This window comes from Anomaloglossus baeobatrachus, chromosome 2, assembly GCF_048569485.1.
Source record: "Anomaloglossus baeobatrachus isolate aAnoBae1 chromosome 2, aAnoBae1.hap1, whole genome shotgun sequence".
NCBI classification, from domain to species: domain Eukaryota; kingdom Metazoa; phylum Chordata; class Amphibia; order Anura; family Aromobatidae; genus Anomaloglossus; species Anomaloglossus baeobatrachus.
The window spans coordinates 533,576,784-533,603,716 of record NC_134354.1 but is presented as its reverse complement, the minus strand read 5'-3'; the positions used below and the strand labels follow the sequence as shown (position 1 = coordinate 533,603,716).

The 26,933-nt window shown below is 45.3% G+C and overlaps 1 protein-coding gene across 1 annotated transcript in view; it reads left to right on the top strand.

Moving 5' to 3' along the window:
- Positions 1 to 26,933, top strand: part of OCA2 (OCA2 melanosomal transmembrane protein) — a 700,143-nt gene that overhangs the window by 245,266 nt on the left and 427,944 nt on the right. Inside the window, exon 4 of the mRNA XM_075334313.1 lies at positions 15,698 to 15,871. Within this exon, the coding sequence (XP_075190428.1) occupies positions 15,698 to 15,871 (174 nt within the window). The remainder of the gene's footprint in view (positions 1 to 15,697; positions 15,872 to 26,933) is intronic.

Genomic DNA, 26,933 nt, shown 5'->3' with positions numbered 1-26,933 from the left:
CAACCAAAAAAAATCCATTTATAAATGTTGAATGGTGCAAGATTTGTATAAAAATAATGTGATGCCTATTTTCAGAATACGTTAAAGTGCCTTTACGCTAATTTCTGGGCAAATTCTACCTTGTTTGCTTCCTTTAAAGCCAAGCTTTTTAAAATGTGCCTTTTAGGATTCTTACAATCCTATTTTTAGGCCAGCTCCATTCAGAACTCTCCGGAGCATATAATTATTAATGTAAGACATGATATGTGATTTGCTGGCTGTGCTATCAAAGCCATATATTTTGATTAATGGAAGCTGACAGAAAATTCTATGTTAGCCAGCCAAATAAAACGGAAAACTGCCTCTCTTGATGAGCAGTTGATGACTAATATTTTGGTGGTTGGATTTTAAAGCTACTAATTTCACTCTTTAATCATAGATTTCTGGAAATGGGAATTTATTTGTGAAATATTTTAGTAGATTTTATTTGGATCTCTATTCCATTTGCAGGAGAGCTTGGCTAAAATTCTTGCATTAATATAGTATGGAATTTTTGCATGGACTTTGTACTATATTTTGTATTTATTGAGAAAATTACTCCGATCAATTGCTTTTGGCCAATTAAATGTAGAAAATTAGAAATTAGTCTTAGTACTCAGCGGTATTTCAACCTTGTTTGGTAAAAAAATAATTCCTTTAACCTAAAAATTAAATTCTGACCAAAGTGGGTAAAGGGTAAAAAATTACACACAATGTAACGGAAAGATTTACACTCTTTGGGTAGTATTCCTTAAAATAGTTTGTTTTTTTTTTTTTTGTGTATCAGTCTTTGTCTGGATTCAGATGGGGGTAAGATTCACCTACCTACCTAGATTTCAGCTACCTTTGCGCTAGAGTCCTAAAATGTATTCCAAACATTAACTGCAGTATGATTTTGCTATTGTTTATTCATTTTAGTGTTACATAGCAATTTTTCTACTCTAGTATTCTGAGCTTACATCCTTCCCTCAACATCTTCCTCTTTACACTTTGAATATATATATTTTTTTCAAGCCAAAATCAGAGTTGATGATAGTTTTTTATGGTTGAAGGTAGACTTCCATGAGTTCAAATGATAGCCAAACATGTTGATTAAGAGGCAAGCACTCCATAGTAGGGGAAAAATTCCTTCCTGATTAGACAGTGAAAAAGGATTAATTCCCTGGATAAATCACAGAATCTAGTGCCCATAACCTGTAATATTATATTTTTCCAGAAAGGCATGCAGGTCATTCTTCAATTTTAGTAGTTAATCAACCATTACCGGTATAACATTATGTGGGAAAGATCTCCATAGTCTCTCACTGCTCTTATAGTAAAAACATCTTTGTGTGATTTATGAATAAACCTTCTTTCCTCTAGATGTAAAGGATGCACCCTTGTCACTGTCACAGGCATAAGTGTAAAAGGATGATTAGAAAAATCTCTGTACTGTCCCCTCAGATATTTGTACATTGTAATAATTCTCCAAAGTAATGATGAGCAAACGTGAACTACAAAGTTCGGGGCTCATAGAGGTCACCTAGTGTCTGGTGTTTAAACTCCTATCACGGACGTCTCATGGAAGTCCATGTCCAAGTTTGCAGAACAAATGCTGAGTAAAGTTTGTTGAAAGACTACAGCGCAGAAAATCAACAAACATTTTGCCTGTGGAACTTCTGGTGCAATGCCAAGTATTGGTATGACTGTGATTTGCCAGTGCACCACGTGACCTGACCTTTGTAAAGGCTGAATAATTGGTAGCACCACCATTTGATTCTGAGCCTGGTGCAGGGTGCTCTCCACAGAGCCTGGTGCAGGATGTCCTCACAGTGTAATAATCTGCTAGGCACGCTCACTTTTCCTCTTCTCTACTGTGCACTTTTTGGGTTCCAAAAAATGAGGAGCACATCAAACGGCAGGCATGATCATGAATGTGGTGGTACAGCTACTGCAGGGAGAGGACATTGTCATGATGTATGTAGTTTTCTCCATCCCATATTTTTGTATAAGATGCCATGTGATGTATTTTACCTTCTCACTGTATTTGCTGTAATACTATGTCTTGGGATGTAAGTGACTATACCTTTTCCCAGCCTGTATCATATTGCACTCAGGCTTCAGCAGTAGCTATTGTCATTGATTTTGTGGGGGTTGCATATATATTGTTCTTGGCATGGGACTTCTCCAACCACAACTTGGTAAACAGAACAGAGCCAGCAGTCTAAAGTCCATTCATGCATCAAATGGCCAGGGGGAGGTGTGCCCAACTAAGGGGCTGATCCCAGGAGAGAACATGTTCAGTTAGTTGGAGCTCGGCTGGAGTAGGACTAGGATCCATAGCTGAGGCTGGATCCTGGGGTCTGTGTGTGTGGACTGTTACAGACTGGAGATCCGCGGCCCGTGGGATTGTGTGGAACTCTTTGGACTACTGTAAGGACGATTGCTTTGTTATCTGGTCCGAGGATTGTCGGGAAGGGCCCCGAATCTGTTTTACGTGGACTTATCGTGTGCTGTTCCAGTGTTCTTGTGAATAAACCTGTTGGATCGTCCCTCGGCCTCGTCCATCCTTTGCTCTGTTGTACACTCCCGTCACAAACTGGTGGCAGCAGTGGGATCAGAGCAGAAGGAATGGAGGACAATGGCTCAACATCAGGAACCAGCACTGCAGAGTACAAGACCTGGACTTTGGGGAGCCTGCAATCAAAGGCCCGTGAAGTAGGAGTTCGTTTCAAAGGACTCTCCAAGGAGCAGCTGATTGAGGCGCTAGAAGGAGTCTGCTCGCAAAATGACGTGGAGGAAGGATCCTCACAGCAAACGGAAGAAAGACGGCAGCCGGAGGTAAATACCCAAAAAAGTCAATGGGTTGTGTGGTATGAGGAGGAGATGGCACTGCTGGGAGATGAGGTCACCATTGAATATAAGATGGATGCTATTCGCAGAGCTCAAGAGAGGGCATTGCTGGAGAGGAGATTTGCTGTGGAAGCAGCTAGAGGCTCCAGACAAACTTTAACCACAGCACCAACTATGAGGGAATTCTCCAGAGTGTCCCGCAAGGACTTTAAGCCATTTAATGAGGCTGCAGGCGATATTGAGGGCTTCTTCCAGGACTTTGAGCATCAGTGTCGATTAATGGAAGTCCCGGACAGGGAGCGTGTCCGGCATCTGGTTGGGCTCCTAGAGGGGGGAGCTGCTGAAGCCTATAGAGCTATGGACCCTCGGTGGAACTGTGAGTATGCGGATATTAAACAGACTATTCTAGAACATTATGCTGTAACGCCAGACACTTACAGGACTCAGTTCTGTGCTTTAGCCTGTGATGGGGAAGTGTCTTTTAAGATATATGCTCATAGACTCAAACAAATATGTAATCGCTGGCTGGAGGCAGAGGAGGCCTTATCTTGTGAGACCTTCCTGCAGGTCATCCTAAAAGAACAATTCTTTGCCCAGTGCCCCGCTGAGATCCGGGAATGGGTGCGTGAGAGAAAACCAGTGACAGTGGAGGAAGCTGCTGCTCTAGCTGATGAGGTGCTCACTATCAAGCCTCAGTGGAGGGTTCTGTTGGAGGATGGAGAGACACCTAAAAGCTCCACAACACCGGATGCCCCCAGTTATTCTGTCCCCATTGTTCCCTGTTCCTCTAAGCCACCACATGTTGATACCCGTGTTAATGTGCCTCCAGTTGCTTCTACTGCACTTTCTGGAATACGCCGGGGAGAGGAAGTAACAGAGCGCAGGTGTTATGTTTGTAGGCATCCCGGGCATTTGCAGGCCTCATGCCCAGCCAGCCCATGGAGGAATCATCCTCAAACCCCTACAGCACCTTCAGGTGGGAGCCGGCCTCCAGGTTCCCCTACCCCTTACCCAAGAGGACGCCTTGGATGGAGGGAGACCCAGCTCAGATGCTATCAATGTGGACAGCCAGGGCATTGGCAAGTCTCCTGCCCAGCTGTTCAAATGAGGACTGATCCTGCACCCAATCGGATTGGTAATTATTTACAGCCCAGTGCCATGGAGGAAGATGTGGCACCGCTATGTGAGGACTGGCCTAGTGACTCAGCCCCCCATGTTGCACCACCAGGAGTTTACGGGGTGCGACCCGCAGTTATGACGACTTCTGCTCATCAAGGTAAGCACTTGCAGGAGGTTGTGCTGGATGGACAGAGACTTGTTGGATTTTGTGACTCGGGTGCTTTCCTCACACTGGCTGATCCCCGAGTGGTTCAGCCTGAGGCAATCCATAGAGGACCTGGGATTGTCATTGAACTGGCTGGTGGACAATGGAGGACTATTCCCACAGCCACTGTGGATCTGAACTTTGGTTTTGGGGTCAGGCGATGTGTGGTTGGGGTGATGGGTGGTCTGCCTGCAGCTGTTCTCCTGGGCAATGATGTGGGAGAGCTACGATGCCAATTCGTGGCTGCATGAAGCCACATGTAAGTAACGCTCTGCCTGTGTGTACTTAACCAGTGACCTGTAGAGGTCCCTAGTACGTACACAAGTTGGGAGGGGAAGGAATTGTCATGATGTATGTAGTTTTCTCCATCCCATATTTTTGTATAAGATGCCATGTGATGTATTTTACCTTCTCACTGTATTTGCTGTAATACTATGTCTTGGGATGTAAGTGACTATACCTTTTCCCAGCCTGTATCATATTGCACCCCGGCTTCAGCAGTAGCTATTGTCATTGATTTTGTGGGGGTTGCATATATATTGTTCTTCTCAGCATGGGACTTCTCCAACCACAACTTGGTAAACAGAACAGAGCCAGCAGTCTAAAGTCCATTCATGCATCAAATGGCCAGGGGGAGGTGTGCCCAACTAAGGGGCTGATCCCAGGAGAGAAGAACATGTTAGTTCAGTTAGTTGGAGCTCGGCTGGAGTAGGACTAGGATCCATAGCTGAGGCTGGATCCTGGGGTCTGTGTGTGTGGACTGTTACAGACTGGAGATCCGCGGCCCGTGGGATTGTGTGGAACTCTTTGGACTACTGTAAGGACGATTGCTTTGTTATCCGGTCTGAGGATTGTCGGGAAGGGCCCCGAATCTGTTTTACGTGGACTTATTGTGTGCTGTTCCAGTGTTCTTGTGAATAAACCTGTTGGATCATCCCTCGGCCTCGTCCATCCTTTGCTCTGTTGTACATTCCCGTCACAGACATGGACAATCTCTTCCTATTAGGTGCCCAAATAAAACTCCTTCCTCTGGTACAAACAGGTGATAGGATGTTCTACATAATTTCATAGGCCTGAGTACCATTGCCCAAATGGTCAGGTCAGAACAAGTAAAGGTTGTTTTAGATTGGCTGGCTGATCTTGCTACCATTTACTTTGCCTTGTCTTCCACCCAGTCCACTGCTGAAAGAGCAGATTTTGCGCCTATGGTCATCTTCCTTCCACCTCACCCCCTTGCAAATCAGCCAAGCAGTCTGAGTCCCAAGTCATGCAGCAGTTGCTTCATCTTTTTGATTACTCCACTGCCAGGGGTTCCGTGGGCCATCCACCTGGCCCCTGTCCCAGAGGTGGAAGAGACGGCGTGTGCTGATGCCCAAGCACTTGTGTTTGAGTAAAAGTATATGGGAGTGGTGGAAACACTCGGTGGACCACTGCAGCATATCAATGGTGACGATGATGATGAAATACTGGTGCCAACTGTTGTGGCATTCTGCAGTAGCTCTCTGGCATTGGTCATTAAACTGGAGTTTGCCATCCAATTATACACTTAAGCCTGTTTCAATAACTGTTTTATGCAGTGCATTATATTTAAATATATATATATATATATATATATATATATATATATATATATATATATATATATATATATATATATATATATATATATATATATATATATATATATATATATATATATATATATATATATATATATATTATAATATAATATATAATATAATATTTTTTTATTTTTTTCCTTTTTCCAGATGCATAACCGTACATTTATCTTCATTAACCATCAAGTGCCATTTCTCAGCCTTAGTCTCAGGTGTTGTGAACACATTTGGACTGGGTTCCGGTTTGGGGCTCCCTCTTGTGGCCAGTGCTGGTAGTAGTTAGTCTGCTTAACAGAAGCCAGACAGCTGCTGATGTTTGGAAATCTGGCTGCTCAGACTGGGCCTATATAACTGAGTAGTGCTCTCTCGGTTTGGGCCGGTGATGAATGTTGTCTCCTGTGGTGCTGTGGACATTCTGGAGCCTACCCTTTCTTCTGTTTCCACCTGAACTCCTTGCAGATAAGTTTTGTTTTTGTACCATTTGCTGGTTTGTTTTCACTTTCTTGTCATTTTTATTTCTGTGGTATTAAGGCTTGTTTCCTAGTTTCTGTTTGTGTGGAGTTGCTGGTAATGTCTGTTTACCCAGCTCCATATTCTGCAATGCATTTTTGTTTTGTTATGCTTGGTATTAATTTCAGTCCTTCCTCTATATTAGTGTTTTGCTTGGATCTGGACCAGCGCAATCCCCGCCGCGGCTCTTTAATTCACGCTGTCAGTGTTTGACAGTGTAATCTAAGGGGTTAATAGGTGCATGTCTGCTCATCAGATCAGCAGACCTATGCAGGGAATTCAGCAGGCTTGCCGCCAGAACCCGTGGTAACCGGAGGGTGGCGGCCAAGGATCTATCAGTATGTCCTTGGTTGTTAAGGGGTAAACAGTAGTGTACACCTACATATGATATATTACCATATTACCACTGTTATTTATTGCAATTTTTACTAATTACCCCATGTAAGATAAACCTTTTGTTAAAACAGTATTTTAGTGGAAAAAATGTTTTCTGGTTTCCACATCCAATTGGTTATTATAAAGTTTTTTATCACTCATCAGTTAATTAAAAATGCTCAGTACACCACTAGATGAATTCCTTTTTATGCATCTAGATTCCAAAATCAAGTAATTTGTCGAGGGTTTCTGCTGTTTTGGCTTTTCAAAGGCTCTGCAAATTTGACGTACCATTCACAATCTATTTCAGACAAAAATGTACACTCCAAAAATCAAATGGCGTCCTTTCCTTTCCAAGAACTGCTATGTGCCCAAACAGCAATTTTTGACCACATATGAGGTATTATTACCTATTATCTATTGTGAAAATTACACATTTTAGGCTAAAAAAAAACATTTTGTGTGTAAATTAAAAAAAAAGTGTCTAATTTCCAAAATGGGGTCCCTTCTGGGTGTTTTGGTACCTCAATGCTCTGTGAATGATGCATTGTGTCTCCAATATCTTCCAGCCAAATTATGCTAAATGTTGTTTCTTATGTTCCTAGACTGTGCCCAGGTTATTTAGGTCAAAATTGGCTCCCTCACTTAGGGGTTAAATAAGTGTCTTCCAAAATTTAAATTACAAAACAAACTGAAAAAAAAAAAACTGCTGGTAGTAACTAACAAAGATGCTTCGGGAAAACTACTGCTGGCTTTTTTTTTTTCTTATTTTCTTGAAGTGTCCTTTCCTTGGATAATGGATGTTGTGTGCATGTGCCAAACAGGTGTGTTTTTGTTTTGTTTTTTTGGATGGATTTCTATATATTTTTTTGGTCAACTGTCTTTTTTAAAAAAAAAAAAAAAAAAAAAAAGCATGATTAGTGTTTTTTTTTCTCATAACTCCAGTCAGTGTTTTCCAGTTTTACCAAAAAAAGTGCTTGTTTCTCCCTAAAATGGTGCCACACCTGTGTACAGGTTGTATATGGTTATTCAGCTAAATCCTATTTATTCAATGATATGGAGCTACAAGAATGCACAGATATGGCAGGTGAGGCAAAAGGGGGTCATATTTTTCAATTCTGGACAAGCCTTACAGTTTTCCCAATAAAATGTAAGCTGTTTTATGTAGAAACCATAGAGGAACATTGTAGTAATCCCCATATAATTGTAAGAGCATTAGAGTAATTGCATTCATAGACCATATAAATTGGACAGAGATTCGACTGCAATGTTTGAACTGGCCACACGTCTCCAAAACCGAGCGTGATGGCTTCACATATTTCTATACAGCTGTAATGCTGTCCTGACAAGACGTGTGGCAAATCTAAGCATTCTGCTCCAATCTCTGTCCAATTTATACAGTCTGTACCATGGGATCAATGTGACCCTATTCAGATAGGTAAAACTAGTGATTTTTTTTTTTTTCCTTTAGACCATTGTACCAGACGACTGTTAAAGGCAATCTATCAGAAGGTTTTTGCTACCTCATCTCAGAGCAGAATGATGTAGGCAAAGAGATTCTGAATACAACGATGTGTCACTTAGATTACAGCCATTTTAACGCAATCAGAATTTTTAGATTTAGCATGTAGCAGAACTGTGTTCCATCCACACCAGGTTCTCTCCACCCACACCAGGTTCTCAATAGAGAATGGACACTGACAATGAGGTGTCAGAGGAGGGGCGTGTCCGCCCGCCATGCCTGTGACATTGTAGTCCAAGCAATATTAAGTACTGCTGTTTCCTGATGCTTAACCAAACATGACCAATAAATAACAGATCAGAACTTAACAAGACAGATGTGGCACCCTGGACAAGCCAGGTCGTCACAGGTACTGCAACAACACACCCCACACCCCGGTTAGGCACATCAGCCGCACACACAAATCCTTGTTGCCTCCCTCCAGGGGCTGATGTCCACACCAGGTGGGGTGGAGCCAGGCAGTTGGCCCCACCCACTGAGGAGTTCACGGTCCTGGAGGCGGGAAAAGGAAGGAGAGAAGGGTTAGGGAGAGTGAAGTGGAAGGAGTAAGTGGCAGGAAAGGGGCAGTCTGACCGTGTCCGGGTACGTGGCCCGGGCACATACAGCAATGTTGGCAGACGGTGGTGGCCGTCTGCAGGAGAGGCAGATCGACGCGGAACTGTAGGACTGGGGTCGGGCGGTGGCCTGCCGGTACCGAACTGGGGAGCGAAGAGAAGCCAGCACCATTCGGCAGGGCCTACGGACCCCAACCAGGCTTGGAGTCGCCATTAAACCGGTCAAATCCGTTAGCGACGGGAACCTCCGGGGTTTCCCAGCAGCAAAGACCCAATAGAAGGCAACCGTCCAAACTGTGAAGGGAAATACAGTCACCGCCAAGGCTACAATTCCCAGGGCCAGAGCCTGCGGGCAAAAGGAGCTCCTCCGGCACCTAGCTGGGGAGCAGGTTACCGGTGGAAAGCCATCTGGGCCGAAAACACACTACAGGTGCAGGGAAAGGCAGCCACCCCCAACCTACCGGGAGTGACCACTGCAGCCGGCTGCGGGACTCGTCCATCCAGCCGTTTGTTTTACCAGAGACTCCGTGTACGTTATTGGCTGAGTGAGTACCACGGTGCCGTCTGGCATCACGCTGACCCTGCACCTCACCAAACCCTGCCGTCCACATTCCAGTCACCTCACCGGGCCCCGGGACCACCCAAAACCCCCTACCCACGGAGGGGAGAGAAACATCTCGGCTGCTCCCTGTCATCGCTACCGGGATCCCCGTCCAGAGCAGCGGTGGTGTCCCAACCTCACCACAAACCATGGGTGGCGTCATGGACCGACTTCCCAAACCCCAAAAACCATCCCCTTTCACTCGCGGGCGAGGAGCGCCGCTCGAGTCCCCGGATCCGGCCCACCACTCGAGCCACCGAGCAGCAAGCAGCAGGCTGCAGCAGTGCCGGACCCAAGCGTCAACGAGAGCGCAGCAGCGACGGCTCCCTCCCCGCCCGTGACAGACATCCCTGAATTCTGTTTTAATCCTTGCAGCATGCTGTCTTCAACTTTCATAGAAAAAAATCTGCTGACTGATTCCCTTTTAATTGTAATTATCCCCTCCAAACAGTCTTGAGGCATGATGTAGTTTCAAGTTGACAAAAAATTTTAGCCGTGCTTGACTCTCAACATAGGTTAGATAGGACTAGTTAATTATGAGATAACTTGCTACTTACGGTACGTTGTATGAACAAAGTAGCTGGCGGGAGTCGATTTTTGTGGTGAAAGGTGGTAGCAGATTTTTCATTATAACCTTCAATGAAATTAGATGTCAAGTCTAATGACTCCTCCAATGTTTTCCCCACTGTTTGTCCTATATGGTCTCTCAATGTGGGGTAAACGCTAAATATATTGTTCAGAAGTGAAAGACCCATTCAGTGGTATGGAAGGCAATCTTGTATACCGCAAGCAAAATGTAAGAAATAGTATTTTGGTGTGTTTTTTTGGTTTTTTTTTAAATCATTGGTTTATATTTCAACTTACCTCAAGGAAAGTAAATGGAAGAAACCTTATTTCATGACTTTTAAATGGATTGTTTAGACAATGTCTGTTAACTGTGAAAATACAATGAAGATGAAAAGTGCCTCTGTTATATATGGGAACAGATTCCGCTCTCTTCGCACACAGAGTATGATTTTAAGACTCTTTCTTTCTTGCACAAAAAAGTTGCAGATTAAATGAGAACTGAACTTTCTTCTGGAGACAGAACAATAGTGTTTACATTCATATGATATGCTCTAAAAGCTCCAGATCTATCTTCACAATTGTGATGCCTTTATAATGCCAGACAGTTTGTTCTCATTTGCAGTGTGAAATGAGGAATGTCTGTGTCAAATGCATGGATTGCTGCTCAGATAAGAGTGCATCAAAAAACCATAAGTGTCAGGAAAACGGTTTCCTAGGAAACCCAGTCGTACTTGGCTACATGGTGAGAAATCTCACAGGCGGCCATTATTTGAAACTTCTTGATGCTTAAAAAAAGGGATATTTTTTAAATGTTAACTCTGTAGTTTATGCTGACCAAAATTCTTATTTTTTATGACCCTAATAGTGAGGAACCTACTAATAAGATGTATAAAAAACAAATTACAACTTCAAACTGAAAATGAAAATATCTTTCTTGCATCCTTTGGGCTTGGGACGGGCAGGATAAAACGTCCATGTTCACTAATTAATATGCTTTAGTATTTACTCAGGGGTTCGTCCAATGCTGCGATTTTTGATGGAGAAAGGGTAAGATCAGATTTACATGTGGCATACATGTTGTAGTTTTTTGCTGTGCATTTTGAAGTACAATGGTTGACAAATAGCCAGTATCAAAATTGTTGATATTAGGGTCACTTGAAGGGGGAAAATAGGATGGTTTAGAAAAGTCAATACTGGTGGCCAAACTCACAGATACCCGGGATCGTTGGGTCCAAGCGGATTTAAAAAAAAAAATAAATCCAAAAAGCAAAAAAAGTTTCAGGTCTTGAGTTAATCCCCAATATCTCCAAATAAGTATATGGGGACCTGAATCATGTGCTTTAAAATGGTGGTAGAAAGGGCTATGGGGATTAGAGTAGGCACGTTATATTTACCAGTCTCCACGCAGCTGTAACTACTTCCAGTGCCACTCTTTAACCACATGCATATGTGATGCCCTGGCCTATCGGGTCATCACAGGGTATTGTGCAATCTGCCCTTCTGCATAATATCCATCTCCTCCTTGGTTACAGGTCCCTGACCTTTGGTGTTGCTAAGAACAAGCTAATAAAAATCCTAGGAACACGCTGCACCACACCCACCAGACACACCAGTGGCTGGCCTGAAGGCAATATGGTCTCCCACTTGGGGGGTTGGTTGAAGGGGAGGTCAGGAGTGTCAGGAGTCGGTTAGTTGAGCAGTGACTCTCGACAGGAGAGGTCAGGAGCTGGGCTCCTTGAGACTACTAGGTGGCAGACGTTGGTCTGACCTGGTAGGAGCTGGACCCCGGTCACAGGGGATCATGACAGGGGCACGGATTGTCAAGGAGGACCACCAGCGGCCTTGTGCCATCACGGGCAGGAGCCAGGGCATGACTGGGTACGTGGACCCTAGGTCAGGAAGGAGCTTCAGGCGTCCTGGCAATTTATCCGACGAGGACTGAGCCTTCAAGATCTGTTCTCCACCCGCTCCAAAATCTGGGTACTAGCGCAACAAGGGGGATAGGACTTTACCACAACATAGTCCAGAAAATCCCAAGCGTGAATCCTGAGAGCAAGCTCACCCAGTTAGCCATACTGGTGAGCGGGACCCGTTTAGTTTCAGGCTAAAAGGGACCAACTACAGAAAAGAGGTGCCAAGGTCAAGGTTACAGACTAACAAGCAACACCAACAGGCATGGGATCCAGGCGTGCTCCCTCCCTGCTGCGGTGGCATCAAGAACTTTGGTTTACCACAGTTGTCAGCATTATTGGACTGAGTGAGTACACAATTGACCCTTACCATCCCAATGGCACCTCCCCATCACCATCACCAAGTCCCGGGGCATTCCCCCTACCCGTGGAGGGGTTAACCATCTGGCTGCCTGCACCATCGCCCCCGGGTACTCCCCATAGCAGCGGTGGTACTTCACCTTACCATGCACCATGGATGGCGTCACGAACCGTCCATACAAACACCCACCGTTATTCTAAGTCGCCGCGCGACCCCTCCCCCCTCTTGTCCGAAGACCCCTCGAGCCACCGCGGATCCAGATCCGTGCAGCAGCGGCAAGCTGCTGACGCGGGGGCAGCACACATGTACACTGCTTCCCCTGCCCACTCAGTCTCGGCATCTGTGATTGGTTGTAGTCAGACTGCGACCCCCCCATGTGACAGCATGTCTGACTGCTTGCAATCACAGACAATGTGTACGTGTGAAAACAATTGGTGTAATAACAAATACATAAAGAAAATGACATGGGGTCCACTCATATTATGATGCCCAGCAAAGATAAAGCATATGGCTACAGGCTGAAGCCCCAGACATGTGATTTTATCTTGAATGTGTATCAAAATAAGAGGGAAACCATGCGGCCTTTTTTTGGATATATTTTTAGTTTTGTTTTGTAATTTTTTTTTTTTTAATACCGGCATGCGGTCCCCCCTAATTTTGATACCCAGCCATAATAAAGCCAACAGCTGGGGGCTGTTATTCTCCAGCTGAGGTGTCCAATGATTATTGGACCCCCCCAGCCTAAAAATAGCAGTCTGCAGCCGCCTGGAATTCTCACATCCATTAAATGCGACAATCATGGCACTTTACCCAGATCATCTCGATTCCCCTCCTGGTAATAAGGGGTTCATGACAGCTCACAGCTACCACTAAGCTCTAGATTAGTAATAGGGAGGGTCTATGAAATCCCCCATTACTAGTCTGTAAGTGAAAACAAAGGATTTTTTGTTTGTGTCTTATTTGAAATAAAATTAAAAAAATAACTCACCCTCTTTAACGCTTTTATTAACCTCAAACACCCAGTTCTGACATAATCCAATTGAGGTCCCACAATGATACTGGCTCTGCCACATACCTAAAACTCGAGGTTCCCACAGTACTCCACCTGTAACCGCAGGTAAACTGACCTCAGGGGAGGCCACTGAGTTAATAGACATGCATCTCCTGAAAGAAAACCACATTTTTTTGCCAAGAGATGCACGTCCCAGACTGGGAGCAGAAAACTTTTTTTTTTTCACCTTTGCAGTGGAGCTTTTAAATTTAACAAAACGCTGGAGTGGTGCTTTCCAGCAAACTCTGTATGTCATACTAGAAAGTGTTATGGTCTGGAGACCGCAAAAAGATCTACAAAAATCCCATTAATAGGTTGAAGATAATGCACAGAGTAGTTGGAAACTTATCTGGCTACAATCCCCTGACTACAACAACACAACTAGAAGTAGCGGTGGAGCGTTCCTAACCAACCTAAACACCTCGTCACCACCAAAGAACTAGCTAACCTCAATGATGAAATGAGGAATCCTGACTTGCCTTGGAAGAGCTCCAAAGGAAGTAAAAAGCCCCCAACATTTAACAACTGTGATGTAAGAAAAAACACACAGATGGAAAGTATAGGGCTAAACAAAGTGAGGCCCTGCTAGCTAGAAACAAAAGGATAGGATAGATTACTGGTTGCAGCCAGCAAAACCCTGAAAAAATACCAATATTTGATAATAAAAAATATTCCCTTAAAGATCACTCGATCTTCCTCCCGCTATATCAGGAACTCTTGTGCAAATACATTTAAATGGAAAATTTAAATGTAAAAGCAATTGATCATAACTACAAAAAAACATACAAAAAACATGAGATACAAAAATGGTGCAGGAAAAGCACTTATTCACCAGCAAGAAACAAAAGATAATCTCAAATACAGGTTCAGGGAAAGGCATGAATCAATCAGGAAAGCCCTTCAGTGCAAATTCAACCCCAACCAAGCCCAGACCTAGAGAGCAAAATACTTATCAGGCATTGCTGCAGACTCCGGATGACTTGGGAATATAACCGATACAAAGGAACGAAAAACTGCTGTTGAAAGCATTCCTGGAGATTCCGAAAAAGGCTCAAAAGGTAAAACAAAAACCTAAAACAGGCAAAAAGCCCAAAGGCTGGACATCTTCCCATGAGGCAAAAACAATTATCAGCCGCAAAGTTAGAGACAGCTTTCCTTTTATACCCCCATGCTGGACTCCTAAAGCTGCTAAAACAGCAATCTGCTTCTACACCTGTCTTAGTGACCAATGCAGAATCAGACTCACTACAAGCACTAGCCACCAGAGGAAGTCCAGAAACACTCCCATGGACAGCAACATCTCTGATGGAATTCACAAGGAAGTACTGCACATCTACTAATTACACACTGGTAAAAAATTAAGTGTTATTCTTTAGTTTTCTCTTGTACAGCTCACACCTGTGAAGTCTCCTTTATGTCCTGCTTTCTGTTGTGGTGGGCATTGCTCCATGATTGATAATTCTGATGAGTAGCAGAGCAGTAGTATAAACAGAACTATAAAGCCTAGTGCAAGCTATCTTATAAAACATTCAACAATCAGAGGTTTATTCTGGAGTCTACAGTTTTGAAGGTATTTGCATATAGAGATAATTGGTCTAAACTGCTGTATAGAAATCATTGGACTGCAGTGACTTAAGTGGGATGTTAAAAGCTCCTCTCCTTGTGTTACTACTGCACACATTTTGCCAGGCTCTGAACAAGGTCTAAAGCTGGGTTTACACATAGCGACAGCGACAACGACGTCACTGTTAGGTCACCATTTTCTGTGACGCAACAGCGACCTTGTAAGTCGCTGTTATGATCGCTGCTTAGCTGTCAAACACAGCAGACGCAGCAGCGATCATAACGACACGCGTTGCTGTGCTACATGTGCAGAGAGCAGGGAGCTGGCACTGGCAGCGTGAGAGCGGCAGACGCTGGTAGCGAAGGTAAATATCGGGTAACCAGGAAAAGGTCTTCCCTTGGTTACCTGATGTTTACCGTGATTACAGCTTACCGCAGCTGCCAGATGCCGCTCCTGCTCGCTTCATTTCGTTGCTCTCTCGCTGTCACACACAGCGATGTGTGCGTCACAGCGGGAGAGCGACGACCAAAAAATGAAGCATGACATTCAGCAACAAGCGGCGACCTCACAGCAGGGGCCAGCTCGTTGCTGGATGTCACACACAGCGACAGCAACGGGACATCGCTGCTACGTCACAGAAAATGGTGACGTAGCAGCGTCATTGTTGTCGTCATCGCTGTGTGTGACACCACCTTAAGGGTCAAGCTCAATGGAAATGAGCTTTACACCATAAAAGATAAAAGCAGTCATTGTCAAAGAACCACAGCAGATAGAAAAACAAACTAAATTGCAAATTTGCTTCTATTCATGCAGTCTAATTAAAATATTTAATAACTTGATAATCCTTTTAATGTCCATGCTAACCCAAAACATTCCATTATCTTAACAGATTAGATTTCATCAGAGGTACTGAATCATGGGAAACGAGTTCCTCAGAGTATGAACAAAGGTGTCGTCTTGGTAGTGAGGTTGGTAGCCTTTCTCGATCTGCTTCCTCTGAAAAATATGAAAAGTATGAACTACTTGACAACATTCAAGAAAAACTGAACTCTTCTAAACTAAGGTAATGCACAGGTTAAGTTATTGAGTTTTTATTCTGAAATAGGATTTTTCATTGGATTTATATAATTTATTTAATTTGACTACCTCATCCAATTGATGGAGATCCACTAATTCTTAAGCAGTTTTTCTATTTGTGCCTTTTTCTTTGGCAAAATTATGCCTGCTACACTGATAAAAATTATTAAAATGTTTCTTTCAATCAGCTGGGAGACGTTTAAAAAAATAAATAAATAAATAAATAAAAAAGTTCCAGAATCCGTGGAGCAGTATCTGTAGAGGGGGCAATAGAAGTAGATACTCTGGATTTTTTTTTTTTTAATTTAAACTGAGTAAGTTCCTCTTTAAGAGCTTATCTTTTAAGGTCTTGTTCTTTATAACATATTTTAATTACACATCACCTCTATATTGTGTATGTATTCTGTATGTAACCCCTTCTCATGTACAGCACCATGGAATTAATGGCGCTCTATAAATAAATAATAATAATAATAAATAATATTGCTCAGCACTTTACAAATGGTGAGGGAACAAACTAATATAAATACAGCAAAAAATAATGAACAAACAAGAATTGAGAGGACTTGTCCAAAAATGAATTGCATTCTATTGCTGGTTTTAGATAGGCTGCCGATTGGGGAACAAACATTACTAGGAATGGTTGTCCCAACTATCAGACCATCTAGACATAGTCCAAAATGAACAAGTAAAGCCCGCTTTTGTTGGGTGCAATGTTTATTAGCCAGTTGAAAATTATCATTAGTGACTAGAGATGAGTGAGCCTCTGAAGGCTTGAGTTTGGTTCGTCGAATGGAGGCCCCGTTCGACGAACCGTTCGACGAACCACTCAAACCCCATTGAAAACAATGGGAGGCAAACACAAACACATAAAAATACATTATACATGTACACATACAGTTAATAAACATTGCCATAACACTTACAGGTCCCCGCGACGCGTCCTGCACTCTGTCTCCCGACGCTTTTCCTTTCGATAATCACTGCGTCCTCCCGATAACCAGCACTGATGATGGGACATATCGTGACATCAAAATAGCATATGACCAGTCACGTGTCTATTATCTCATTGGCTACAGACTGGTCACATGGCTAGACGCCATTGCTAGGTCCGGTCAGTGCATCTCTCCGGTACGCGGTGATCGTTTTAAGCGTTTCCGTGTACCGACAAAATGCTCTGGCACATGGTCGACTCCCCGTTCCTGCGTGGGGCGCTCTTTACAGAGTCAGCCACATGCAGGGACAGGACTAGCTGTCACAGCCGGTAAAGAGCGGCACAAGGAAACACGTGATCGGAGTACTGTTGCTATGGTAACCTGCCTGTCAGCGGTGACGTCACCGCTTACAGCATGCAGCTTCTGCTCACTCACTGAGTGCATGGGAAGCAGCAGTGTCATCCTCCTATGCAGTGCTGTCTGATGTAGCAGAGCTGCATGGGTTGAAGGAGAAAGAAGACAGAAGAGCAGGATCGTAGAGGGCTGACAGGGAGTAATAAACATTAAAGTCTGAGTGTCTGTGTATTTATTTCTATTAAAATATTTATTCTCTGTGTTTTTTTTTTTTTTTTCTTTTTCTTTAACCCTTTATTGTAGATTCTTAATGGCTGGGTTAAGCTTGCCTGACATTAAGAATCTCTGGCTTAATACTAGCTAGTATTAACTCATTATTACCCAGCAAGCCACCCGGATTCAGGGCTGCTGGAAGAGTTTGATACAGTGCCAAATAATGGCGCTTCTATGAAAGCGCCATTTTCTGGGGCGGCTGCGGACTGCAATTCCCTCAGAGACGCCCAAAAAGCTGGGGCCAACCTGTGCTGCAGATTCCAATCCACAGCTGCCTAGTTGTACCTGGCTGGACACAAAAATGGGGCAAAGCCTATGTCAATTATTTTTATTTTTTTTTTTTTTTTTAATTTCATGAAATTCAACAAATAATTCAAGAAAGGGCTTCCCTATTTTTTTAGTTCCCAGCCGGGTACAAATAGGCAGCTGGGGGTTGGGGGCAGCCGTACCTGCCTGCGGTACCTGGCTAGCATACAAAAATATGGCGAAGCCCACGTCATTTTATTGGGGGGGCAAAGAACTCCTGCATACAGTCCTGGATGGAGTATGCTGAGGCTTGTAGTTCTGCAGCTGCTGTCTGCTCTCCTCCATACAGGCAGACAACAGCTGCAGAACTACAAGGCTCAGCATACTCAATCCAGGACTGTATGCAGGAGTTTTTTGCCCCCCCAAAAAATTACGTGGGCTTCGCCATGTTTTTGTATGCTAGCCAGGTACAGCAGGCAGCTACGGGCTGCCCCAACCTCCAGCTGAAAATGATGTGGGCTTCGCCCAATTTTTGTGTCCAGCCAGGTACAACTAGGCAGCTGGGGATTGGAATCTGCTGGTCAGGGTGCACAAGCTTTCTGGGCACCCCTGCTGCGAATTGCAGTCCGCAGCTGCCCCAAAAAAGGGCGCTTTCATAGAAGCGCCATCTTCTGGCGCTGTATCCAACTCTTCCAGCTGCCCTCGTGCTGGGTAATGGGGTTAGGGCTAGCTGTATATTATCAACTGGCCCTAAGCCTGAAATTCATGGTGTCATGCCAATATTAGACATGGCCACCATGAATTTCTAGTACAGATAAAAAAACACAACACACAGAAAAATATTTTTATTAGAAATAAAACACAACACAATTAGTGACTTCATCTTTATTGAAATCAAGAACCCCCCTCCGAAGTAATCCTGGGTCAAGGGTTCTGCGCCGTCCAATCCGGATCCAATATCATCTGATTGGTTTGCTGGAAAGCAAAGCGATCAGATGTCAGGTTCAAGTACCTGAATCACACAACACAGCAGCTGATTGTATAAACGGCTTTTATACAATCAGCTGATGCATCAGTGCAAAAAAAAAGAGAAAGAGACCGCTACTCCCCTGTGTGCATAATTAAAATAGTATTTTAGAATTAATTATAAATAAAGAATAATAATTTAAAATTGAAAATAAAAAAAAATCTTTACCGACACAAACGGGACTTGAACTCGTGAAGTTATGCTTCTTAGGCAAGCGCTCTATCCATTCAGTCACTGGCTCCAATGCGGAACATAGGCAGATTTTGTTATCTTGAGGTCTGCAAAGCAGACTGAAGTCTGAGGTGAAAGCGCGATTCTCTTCATGTGCTACGTGGAGAGGATACAAAGCACTTGTGTTCTGTAGCAGAGCGGACCGTGTCGTGTGGATTACTTCGGACCTGGAGGGGTATTTGGGGATTTTAATAAAATGGTGAAAGAGGATTTTTTTTTTGTCTTTTATTCCAAATAAAGGATTTTTTGTTGTGTGTTTCTTTACTTACAGTTTAATCATAGAAGGTGTCTCGGGGAGACACTTGTCATGATTAACCACATTATTACCTTGTTTGCCACTGCACCAGGGCAATTCGGGATGAGCTGGGTAGAGTCCCAGGACTGTCGCATCTAATGGATGCGGCAATTCCGGGCGGCTGCTGGGTGATATTGTTAGGGTGGTGGGCTCCCGATAACTTGGTACTCTCCATCCTGACAATACCAGCCTCCAGCCGTGTGGCTTTATCCTGGCTGGTATCAAATATTGGGGGAACCGCATTTTTTTTTTTTTTTTAAATTTATTTTACTGCATGATATAGAGCTGCCCACCGGCGGCTGTGATTAGTTGCAGTGAGACAGCTGTCACTCATCATGGGGGTGTGTCTGACTGCAACCAATCATGGGCGCCGGTGTGCGGGGAAAGCACGTAATAACTGATTGAATAATGAAGCGGCAGCCATTTTCAAAAGAGGAAAAGACGCCGCAGATTTGTGACAGCCGTGCAGCTTAATGCCCGCGATTGGTGAGTAGGAAAGAGAGAGGGATTGTGCTGGGGACACAGTACGCATGCAGACAGCAACATGTACACGGAGCCTTACTGTGAAAAGCCACGTTTTTGGTGCTCGAACCGTTCTCGAATGTAACTCAAACTGTCGAGCTTTTAGCAAAAAGCTTGAGTTCGTCAAACTTCTTGAACACCCCCCAGAATCACTCGAACATGAAATTGGCGAACCTCGAACATCGCTCATCTCTATTCATGACAACACATCAGTGTGTGCCCACAAGTGATATGCTACCAAGATCAATGATTCTCTATGCATAGAAAAGGAACACATTACAGCATAAATAATCCTAGATGTGCCTATATGTATGAAATAAGCTATTGCTGTATTTATTGATAACCAATAACCACTACTTGCACATAGTGAAATAGGTGAAACACATGGTACTGTATTCCTAATAATGATACCATAAAAGCATATAAACTATATACTGCATTACTTCTGGTTCAAAATTTTATGCACAAAGTTTAAGTAGTCAAATATACAATATAAGCAAATGGCTATCTATTTATAGGAGTTTCAAGATCAAGCATCACTCACAGAATCTGTAAGGTCACACTGTCTTCTGTAGTCCAATCCCTTTACATACTGCAAAGTTATTTTCTTAAAAAAATGTCTCCTTCAGAATGTTAGACAATCATTCTTCCAGATGTTCCTATGTTCTCCTTTCCGCCACTGCCAGTCAAGAAACTTCATGAAGTCATGAGAGTTGTGAAACTAAGCACTAGTGATGAGCGAGCATGCTTGTAACTACTCGGTACTCGCACGAGTATCGCTGTACTCGGGCTGCTCGGCGGGGACCGAGTAATCTCGCGATACTCGTGCTGTACTCGTGGTCTTCATCCCTGCATGTTGGCGCTCATTTGAGAGCCAGCCCTCATGCAGGGATTGGCTGGCAGACCACTGCAATGCCACAGCCCTGTTAGTTGTGGAATTGCAGTGATTGGCCGGCCTGCACAGCGTGACCGAGCCTTTATACCGGCCGGCGCGCTGTGCTCTGCTCACAGCTATCCAGACAGTCAATGCAGGGAGAGTGTCGCTGATTCAGGGAAAGCTTTGCGGCCCTTTATAGCTTTTTCAGTTGCAGGGCTGCAAACAGTGTGACCAAAAGTCCTTCTCAGGACTATTCTAGTTGTATACAGGCAGGCAGGGTATAGCCAGTTCGGAGTACAGTAGCAGAGTCCTTCTCAGGACTATTGTTGCTATATACAGGCAGGGTATAGCCAGGTCTGAATACAGGCTAGTGACCAGAAGAGTCCTTGTCAGGACTATTGTACCAGTATACAGGCAGGCAGGCAGGCAGGCAGGGTACATATAGCCATTCCTAGTGGTGACCGTATACCAGCCTTCATCATATCTGGGGCTGGTGTACACAGTCTAAAACAGTCCAGATAGTGTCTGACTTGTCTGTAATTGTCGCTCCCCAAAAAAACCTGTTAGGTTCTTAGTGCATCCGTGCTTGGTTTTTAAAACCGCACGTGTGTGCCTGTCGGTGGCAGCGTACAGGTGCACTTGTGTGCAATTTCCACAAACTTTGATATAACGCACAAGTAGTGAATACACGTCAGCACAGCATTGCAAAATGCGCAAGGGCATTGGCAAGGAACAAGGAAGTGGACGTGATGGTGGTGCAGGCAGAGGCCGAGGTCGTGGGCAAGCTCTAATTTCGCCACAACAAAGGGCCACATCTAGTCGCTCGCACGTCCTGTCCCAAATTCTTGGGGACCGCAGCAGTACACCGCTCTTGAACCAAGACCAGTGTCAACAGGTTGTTAGTTGGATAGCAGATAATGCTTCCAGTCAGATTGGCACCACCACAAACACTCTGTCTTCCACACGGTCAAGTGTCAGTAGCCGTGATACTGCACCGCACATTTCTGAACCTGATCCTCCTTCCTACCACCAGGCTGAGTACACGTCCTCCTCGGACATTAATGATCCCACACTTGGACACTCGGAAGAGCTGTTCACGTTTCCATTCACACATTCTGGCCTCTCGCCAGCTCATATTGAAGTGGGTCATGAGGAGATCGTCTGTACAGATGGCCAAATATTTGAGCAGCCACGTTCTCACGAAGTTGTCTCAACAAGTGGTGGACGATGATGAGACACAATTGTCAGGAAGTCAGGAGGAGGAGCAGGGTGCGGAAGAGGAAGACGACGTGGTGGATGATCCAGTAACTGACCCAACCTGGCAGGAGGATATGCAGAGCGAGGACAGCAGTGCACAGGGGGAGTGAGGCGTAGCATCACAACAGGCAGTAAGAAGCAGGGTGGTGGCCCCAGGCAGAAGTCAGGCAACCGTTCCCCGGAACAACACGACGACACAAGGTGCCTGTACGAATGTTAGGTCTTCCCGAGTCTGGCAGTTTTTTAAGTTGGCTCCAGATGATTCTAAAAAGGCCATTTGCAACACCTGCCGTGCCAGCATCAGCAGGGGTACCAAAACTAGCAGCCTGACCACCACCATCATGATCAGGCACATGTCAGCCAAGCACCCGACTTTGTGGGAAGTACAACAGAGTTGAGGAGCAGTGCTTGCTGATGTCACTGCTACGTCTTCGCTGGTTGTGCATGCGAGCCAATCCCCTGTCCATGCTGCCTGCGAACAAGCCTCCTCCACTCCTGCACCTGCAGTTGCCTATGCAGAAAGAACACCATCATCAAGCACGTCCTTGTCCCAGCGCAGCGTTCAGTTATCTATTCAGCAAACCTTTGAACGCAGGCGCAAATACACTGCCAACACCCCACATGCCACAGTTCTAAATGCTAACATTTCGCGACTGCTTGCGCTGGAAATGTTGCCTTTTAGGCTGGTGGAGACAGAAGCATTCCGCGACCTGATGGCGGCAGCTGTCCCACGTTACTCGGTCCCCAGCCGCCACTATTTCTCCCGGTGTGCCGTCCCCGCGTTGCATAACCACGTGTCACAAAACATCACACGTGCCCTGAACAACGCTGTTTCACCCAAGGTCCACCTAACCACAGACACGTGGACAAGTGCTTGTGGGCAAGGCCGCTACATCTCGTTGACGGCACACTGGGTTAATATTGTGGAAGCTGGGACCCAGTCTGAGCGAGGGACGGAACACGTCCTTCCCACACCAAGGTTTGCAGGCCCTACCTCAGTCAGTGTTTCACCCACACTCTACAGCTCAGGAATGTCATGCTCTTCAGCCTCCTCCTCCTCCTGCGCATCCTCATCCACTGTACCCTCCACACCAGTCCCAAGCTGGAAGCACTGCAGCACTGCCTCGGCGAAGCGGCAACAGGCTGTGCTGAAGCTAATCTGCATCGGTGACAAACCCCACAATGCAGAAGAGGTGTGGACAGCTCTGAAACAGCAGGCAGATCACTGGCTCACACCTCTGAACCTAAAGCCAGGAAAGGTCGTGTGTGACAATGGCCGGAACCTGGTGGCGGCTTTGAAGCGAGGCCAGCTGACACATGTTCCATGCGTGGCCCATGTGCTCAACCTCGTGGTTCAGCGGTTTATAAAGTCATACCCAGAGCTGTCTGATCTGCTGGTAAAAGTTCGCCGCCTGTCTGCACATTTTCGAAAGTCACCTACTGCTTCAGCCGGCCTTGCCGGCTTTCAGCGCCGTTTGCATCTTCCGGCTCACAGACTAGTGTGTGATGTCCCCACGCGTTGGAATTCAACTCTGCACATGTTGGTCAGGATATGTGAGCAGAAGAGGGCAGTTGTTGAGTACCTGCATCACCTAAGCCGTCGGGAAATGGGTCAAACTCCACACATAACACCTGAGGAGTGGAGATGGATGTCAGACCTATGTACCATCCTCCAAAACTTTGAGGACTCCACCAAGATGGTGAGTGGTGATGACGCCATTATTAGCGTCACCATACCGCTACTCTGCCTTCTAAAACGGTCTCTGAAAAACAAACATGATGCATTGCAGGCGGAGCGCGATGAGTTGCAGCAAGAAACAGTAGTGGGTGTGGGTGATAACACACAGCCCAGCCTCGTCTCATCACAACGTGCAGTGGAGGACTATGACGAGGAGGAGGATGAAGACATGGAGCAACTCTCCGGCCAAATTGAGGATATGACATGCACACCAGTCATATCCTCGGTTCAGCGTGGCTGGCCAGAGGACAGGGTAGATGAGGAGGAGGAGGAGGAGGAGGAGGAGGACAGCATGTTCAGTCATCTTGTTGGTCAGGATACTGAAGTACTGGCTGTTAAGAGTCTGGCGCACATGGCTGACTTTATGGTAAGCTGCCTGTCTCGTGACCCTCGCGTTAAGAACATCTTGGCCGACAATCATTACTGGTTGGTAACACTGTTAGACCCACGCTACAAGGAGAACTTTTTGTCTCTTATTCCCGTGGAGGAGAGGTCAACCAAAATGCAGCAGTTCCGGAAGGCCATAGTCACGGAAGTAGGCAAAGCATTCCCCTCACAAAACGCTAGCGGCATAGGTCAGGAATCAGTGGACAACCGAGGCGTACAGCCGAGAGAGGCACAAGTCCAATCCGCCAGAGGTAGGGGAACAGTCTTTAAGATGTGGGACAGTTTTCTCAGCCCCTCACGTACCACAGCCCCTGAGGTGCGGGGTAGTGCCACAAGAAATCCTAAGTTTGCCCAGATGCTGAAGGAGTACCTTGCAGATCGAACAACTGTACTCCGACATTCCTCTGTGCCTTACAATTATTGGGTATCCAAGCTGGACACGTGGCATGAATTGGCTCTCTACGCCTTGGAAGTCCTGGCCTGCCCTGCCGCTAGCGTTTTGTCAGAGCGTGTTTTTAGTGCCGCAGGTGGAATCATTACAGATAAACGCACCCGCCTGTCAACTGAAAATGCTGACAGGCTGACTCTGATCAAGATGAACAAGGGTTGGATTGGGCCAGACTTCACCACACCACCAGCAAATGAGAGCGGAATTTAAAGTATGCCATGTACCTCCACTCACCCATGGGTACACACTTCTGGACTTTGGATAATCGCTGGACTGCTCCTCCTTCTCCTCATGCGCCACCATGATGACCGTTACAAATTGCAATACTTAGGCCTTTGTTTCAGGTATACCCCCAGTGGTAAATTTTTTCGCCCATTCTTTGCAGAATGGACATTACAACGACAGGAGACCCGCTCCTTTGCAATGGGAACAATGTTTTGAGGCCCTCATGCACGTCTCTACCCAGGGACAACGTGGAGCCTCCCAATTTTTGGCTGCCCTGCCTAAGGGCTATACTATAATACACCCACTTCCTGACAATGGACACTTAATGTTTTGAGGCCCTCATGCACGTCTCTACCCAGGGACAACGTGGAGCCTCTCAATTTTTGGCTGCCCTGCCAAAGGGCTATACTACAATAGACCCACTTCCTTACAATGGGCACTTCAGGTTTACAGGCCCTCATGCACGTCTCTATGCAGGGGCATTGGTGAACCTCACAATTTTGGACTGCCCTGGCAAAGGAAAATACTACAAAGACTCACTTCCTCAAAATGGGCACATTAGACTCAAGAGGCCTTCATGTACGTCTCTTCTCAGGGACATCGGAGTGCCACACAATATGTTTTCACGTAAAATCTTTCATGTATTAATCTCAAAAAGTAACATACACCAGCTCTACCTCATTATGGGGTATGTGCCCTTAACATTTCTGCCATGAAAAATCATTTTGGGGTCATTTTGGAAGGTTTTCTGGTGAGTCCGTAAAAATGGCGTGAAACGCGGACAAAATTGTTCACAGCTGTGACTTTTGAGTGATAAATGCTTCAAGGGGTCTTCCCCATGCTGTTGCCATGTCATTTGAGCACTCTTCTGAGACTTTTGTGACATTTTTAGGGTTTCTCCATGCTGCCGGGGGGTCATTTCACAAAAATACTCGGGTCTCCCATAGGATAGCATTGGGCTCGTTGCTCGGCCCGAGTACACGAGTATCTTGGGATGCTCGGCCCGAGCTTCGAGCACCCGAGCTTTTTAGTACTCGCTCATCACTACTAAGCACATGATATCCCAATATGTTTCCCTCAAAAATTAAAAAGCTCATGCTCTCCTCTAGTGGTGGCACTGTTCCAGCTGGCCGCTCACTTCCTGCTGATTATATCTCTGAAGGTGGAAAGAAAGAAGCTGGTGGCAACTGGACACTGGATCATGTGATATCACAACGTCATGTGAGCCCACCAACGATGGAACGGTCCCACCAAAGGAGCGGAGTATTACCTTTTTTATTTTAATTAGGGAAAATAATTAAAATAAGAGGGGATTGTCTTAGTAAGGGCCAAGCTCTGTAAATAGTAGCCACTGGCTGAGGCACTATTGGACTGTTTCAGTAGATCGCTGTGGATTTCATGAATATCATGTCTTACTATGATGGTAATTGAATATATAGACTTTGACGACGCAACAGATTCTCATGATGACCATATGTTTTAGTTAAGATAACTTGCATATTAAACTTATTTTGTGATGTTTTGGTTCAAATTATGATATCTAGCGATGAGCGAACCCAAACTGTAAAGTTCAAGCTTTCTCCTGGGCACCTAATGTCCACTGCTCCAATCTGAACACCAAACTAGACTACGGACTTCCATGAGAAGTCAGAGTTCCGATGAAGATCAAATGCTGAATAAAGTATGCTGAAAGGCTGCAGCACAACAAATTAACAAGCTTTTTGGCTGTGGGTGTACCGCCTCCACGTCAGCGGCCAAGCCGCTCTGATCCGGAGCTGCGGTGGCTCGAGGGGTCTCCGGATCCGAGGGGTCCGCGTGGACACTCAAATTAAAAGAGGGGGGATAGAAAGTTCGTGACGCTTCCCACGGTGCATGGTAATGTGAGGGACCACCGCTGCCATTTGGGAGCCCAGTGATGGTGGTGTGGCAACCTGATGTTTAACCCCTCCGTGGGTAGGAGGTTTGTGTCCCAGGGTCTGTTGGATGGTTGGAGTTTGGGTGCCATGGGAGATAGGAACAGGGGTTTTCGATGTACTCACTCAGTCCATGAATAACATCAGCGACAGCTTGTAAACCAGAATTCTGAGCACCATGGCAGCTTCTAGGGAGCACGGTTGGGTCCATGCTCTTGGTGTCGCTGTTAGCCTGTGGCCCTGTCCTTGGCACCTTTTGCCTCTGTTTGGACCCTTGGGTGTAAAACTCCTCAGGTCCCGCTCACCCGTAGGGCTAACGT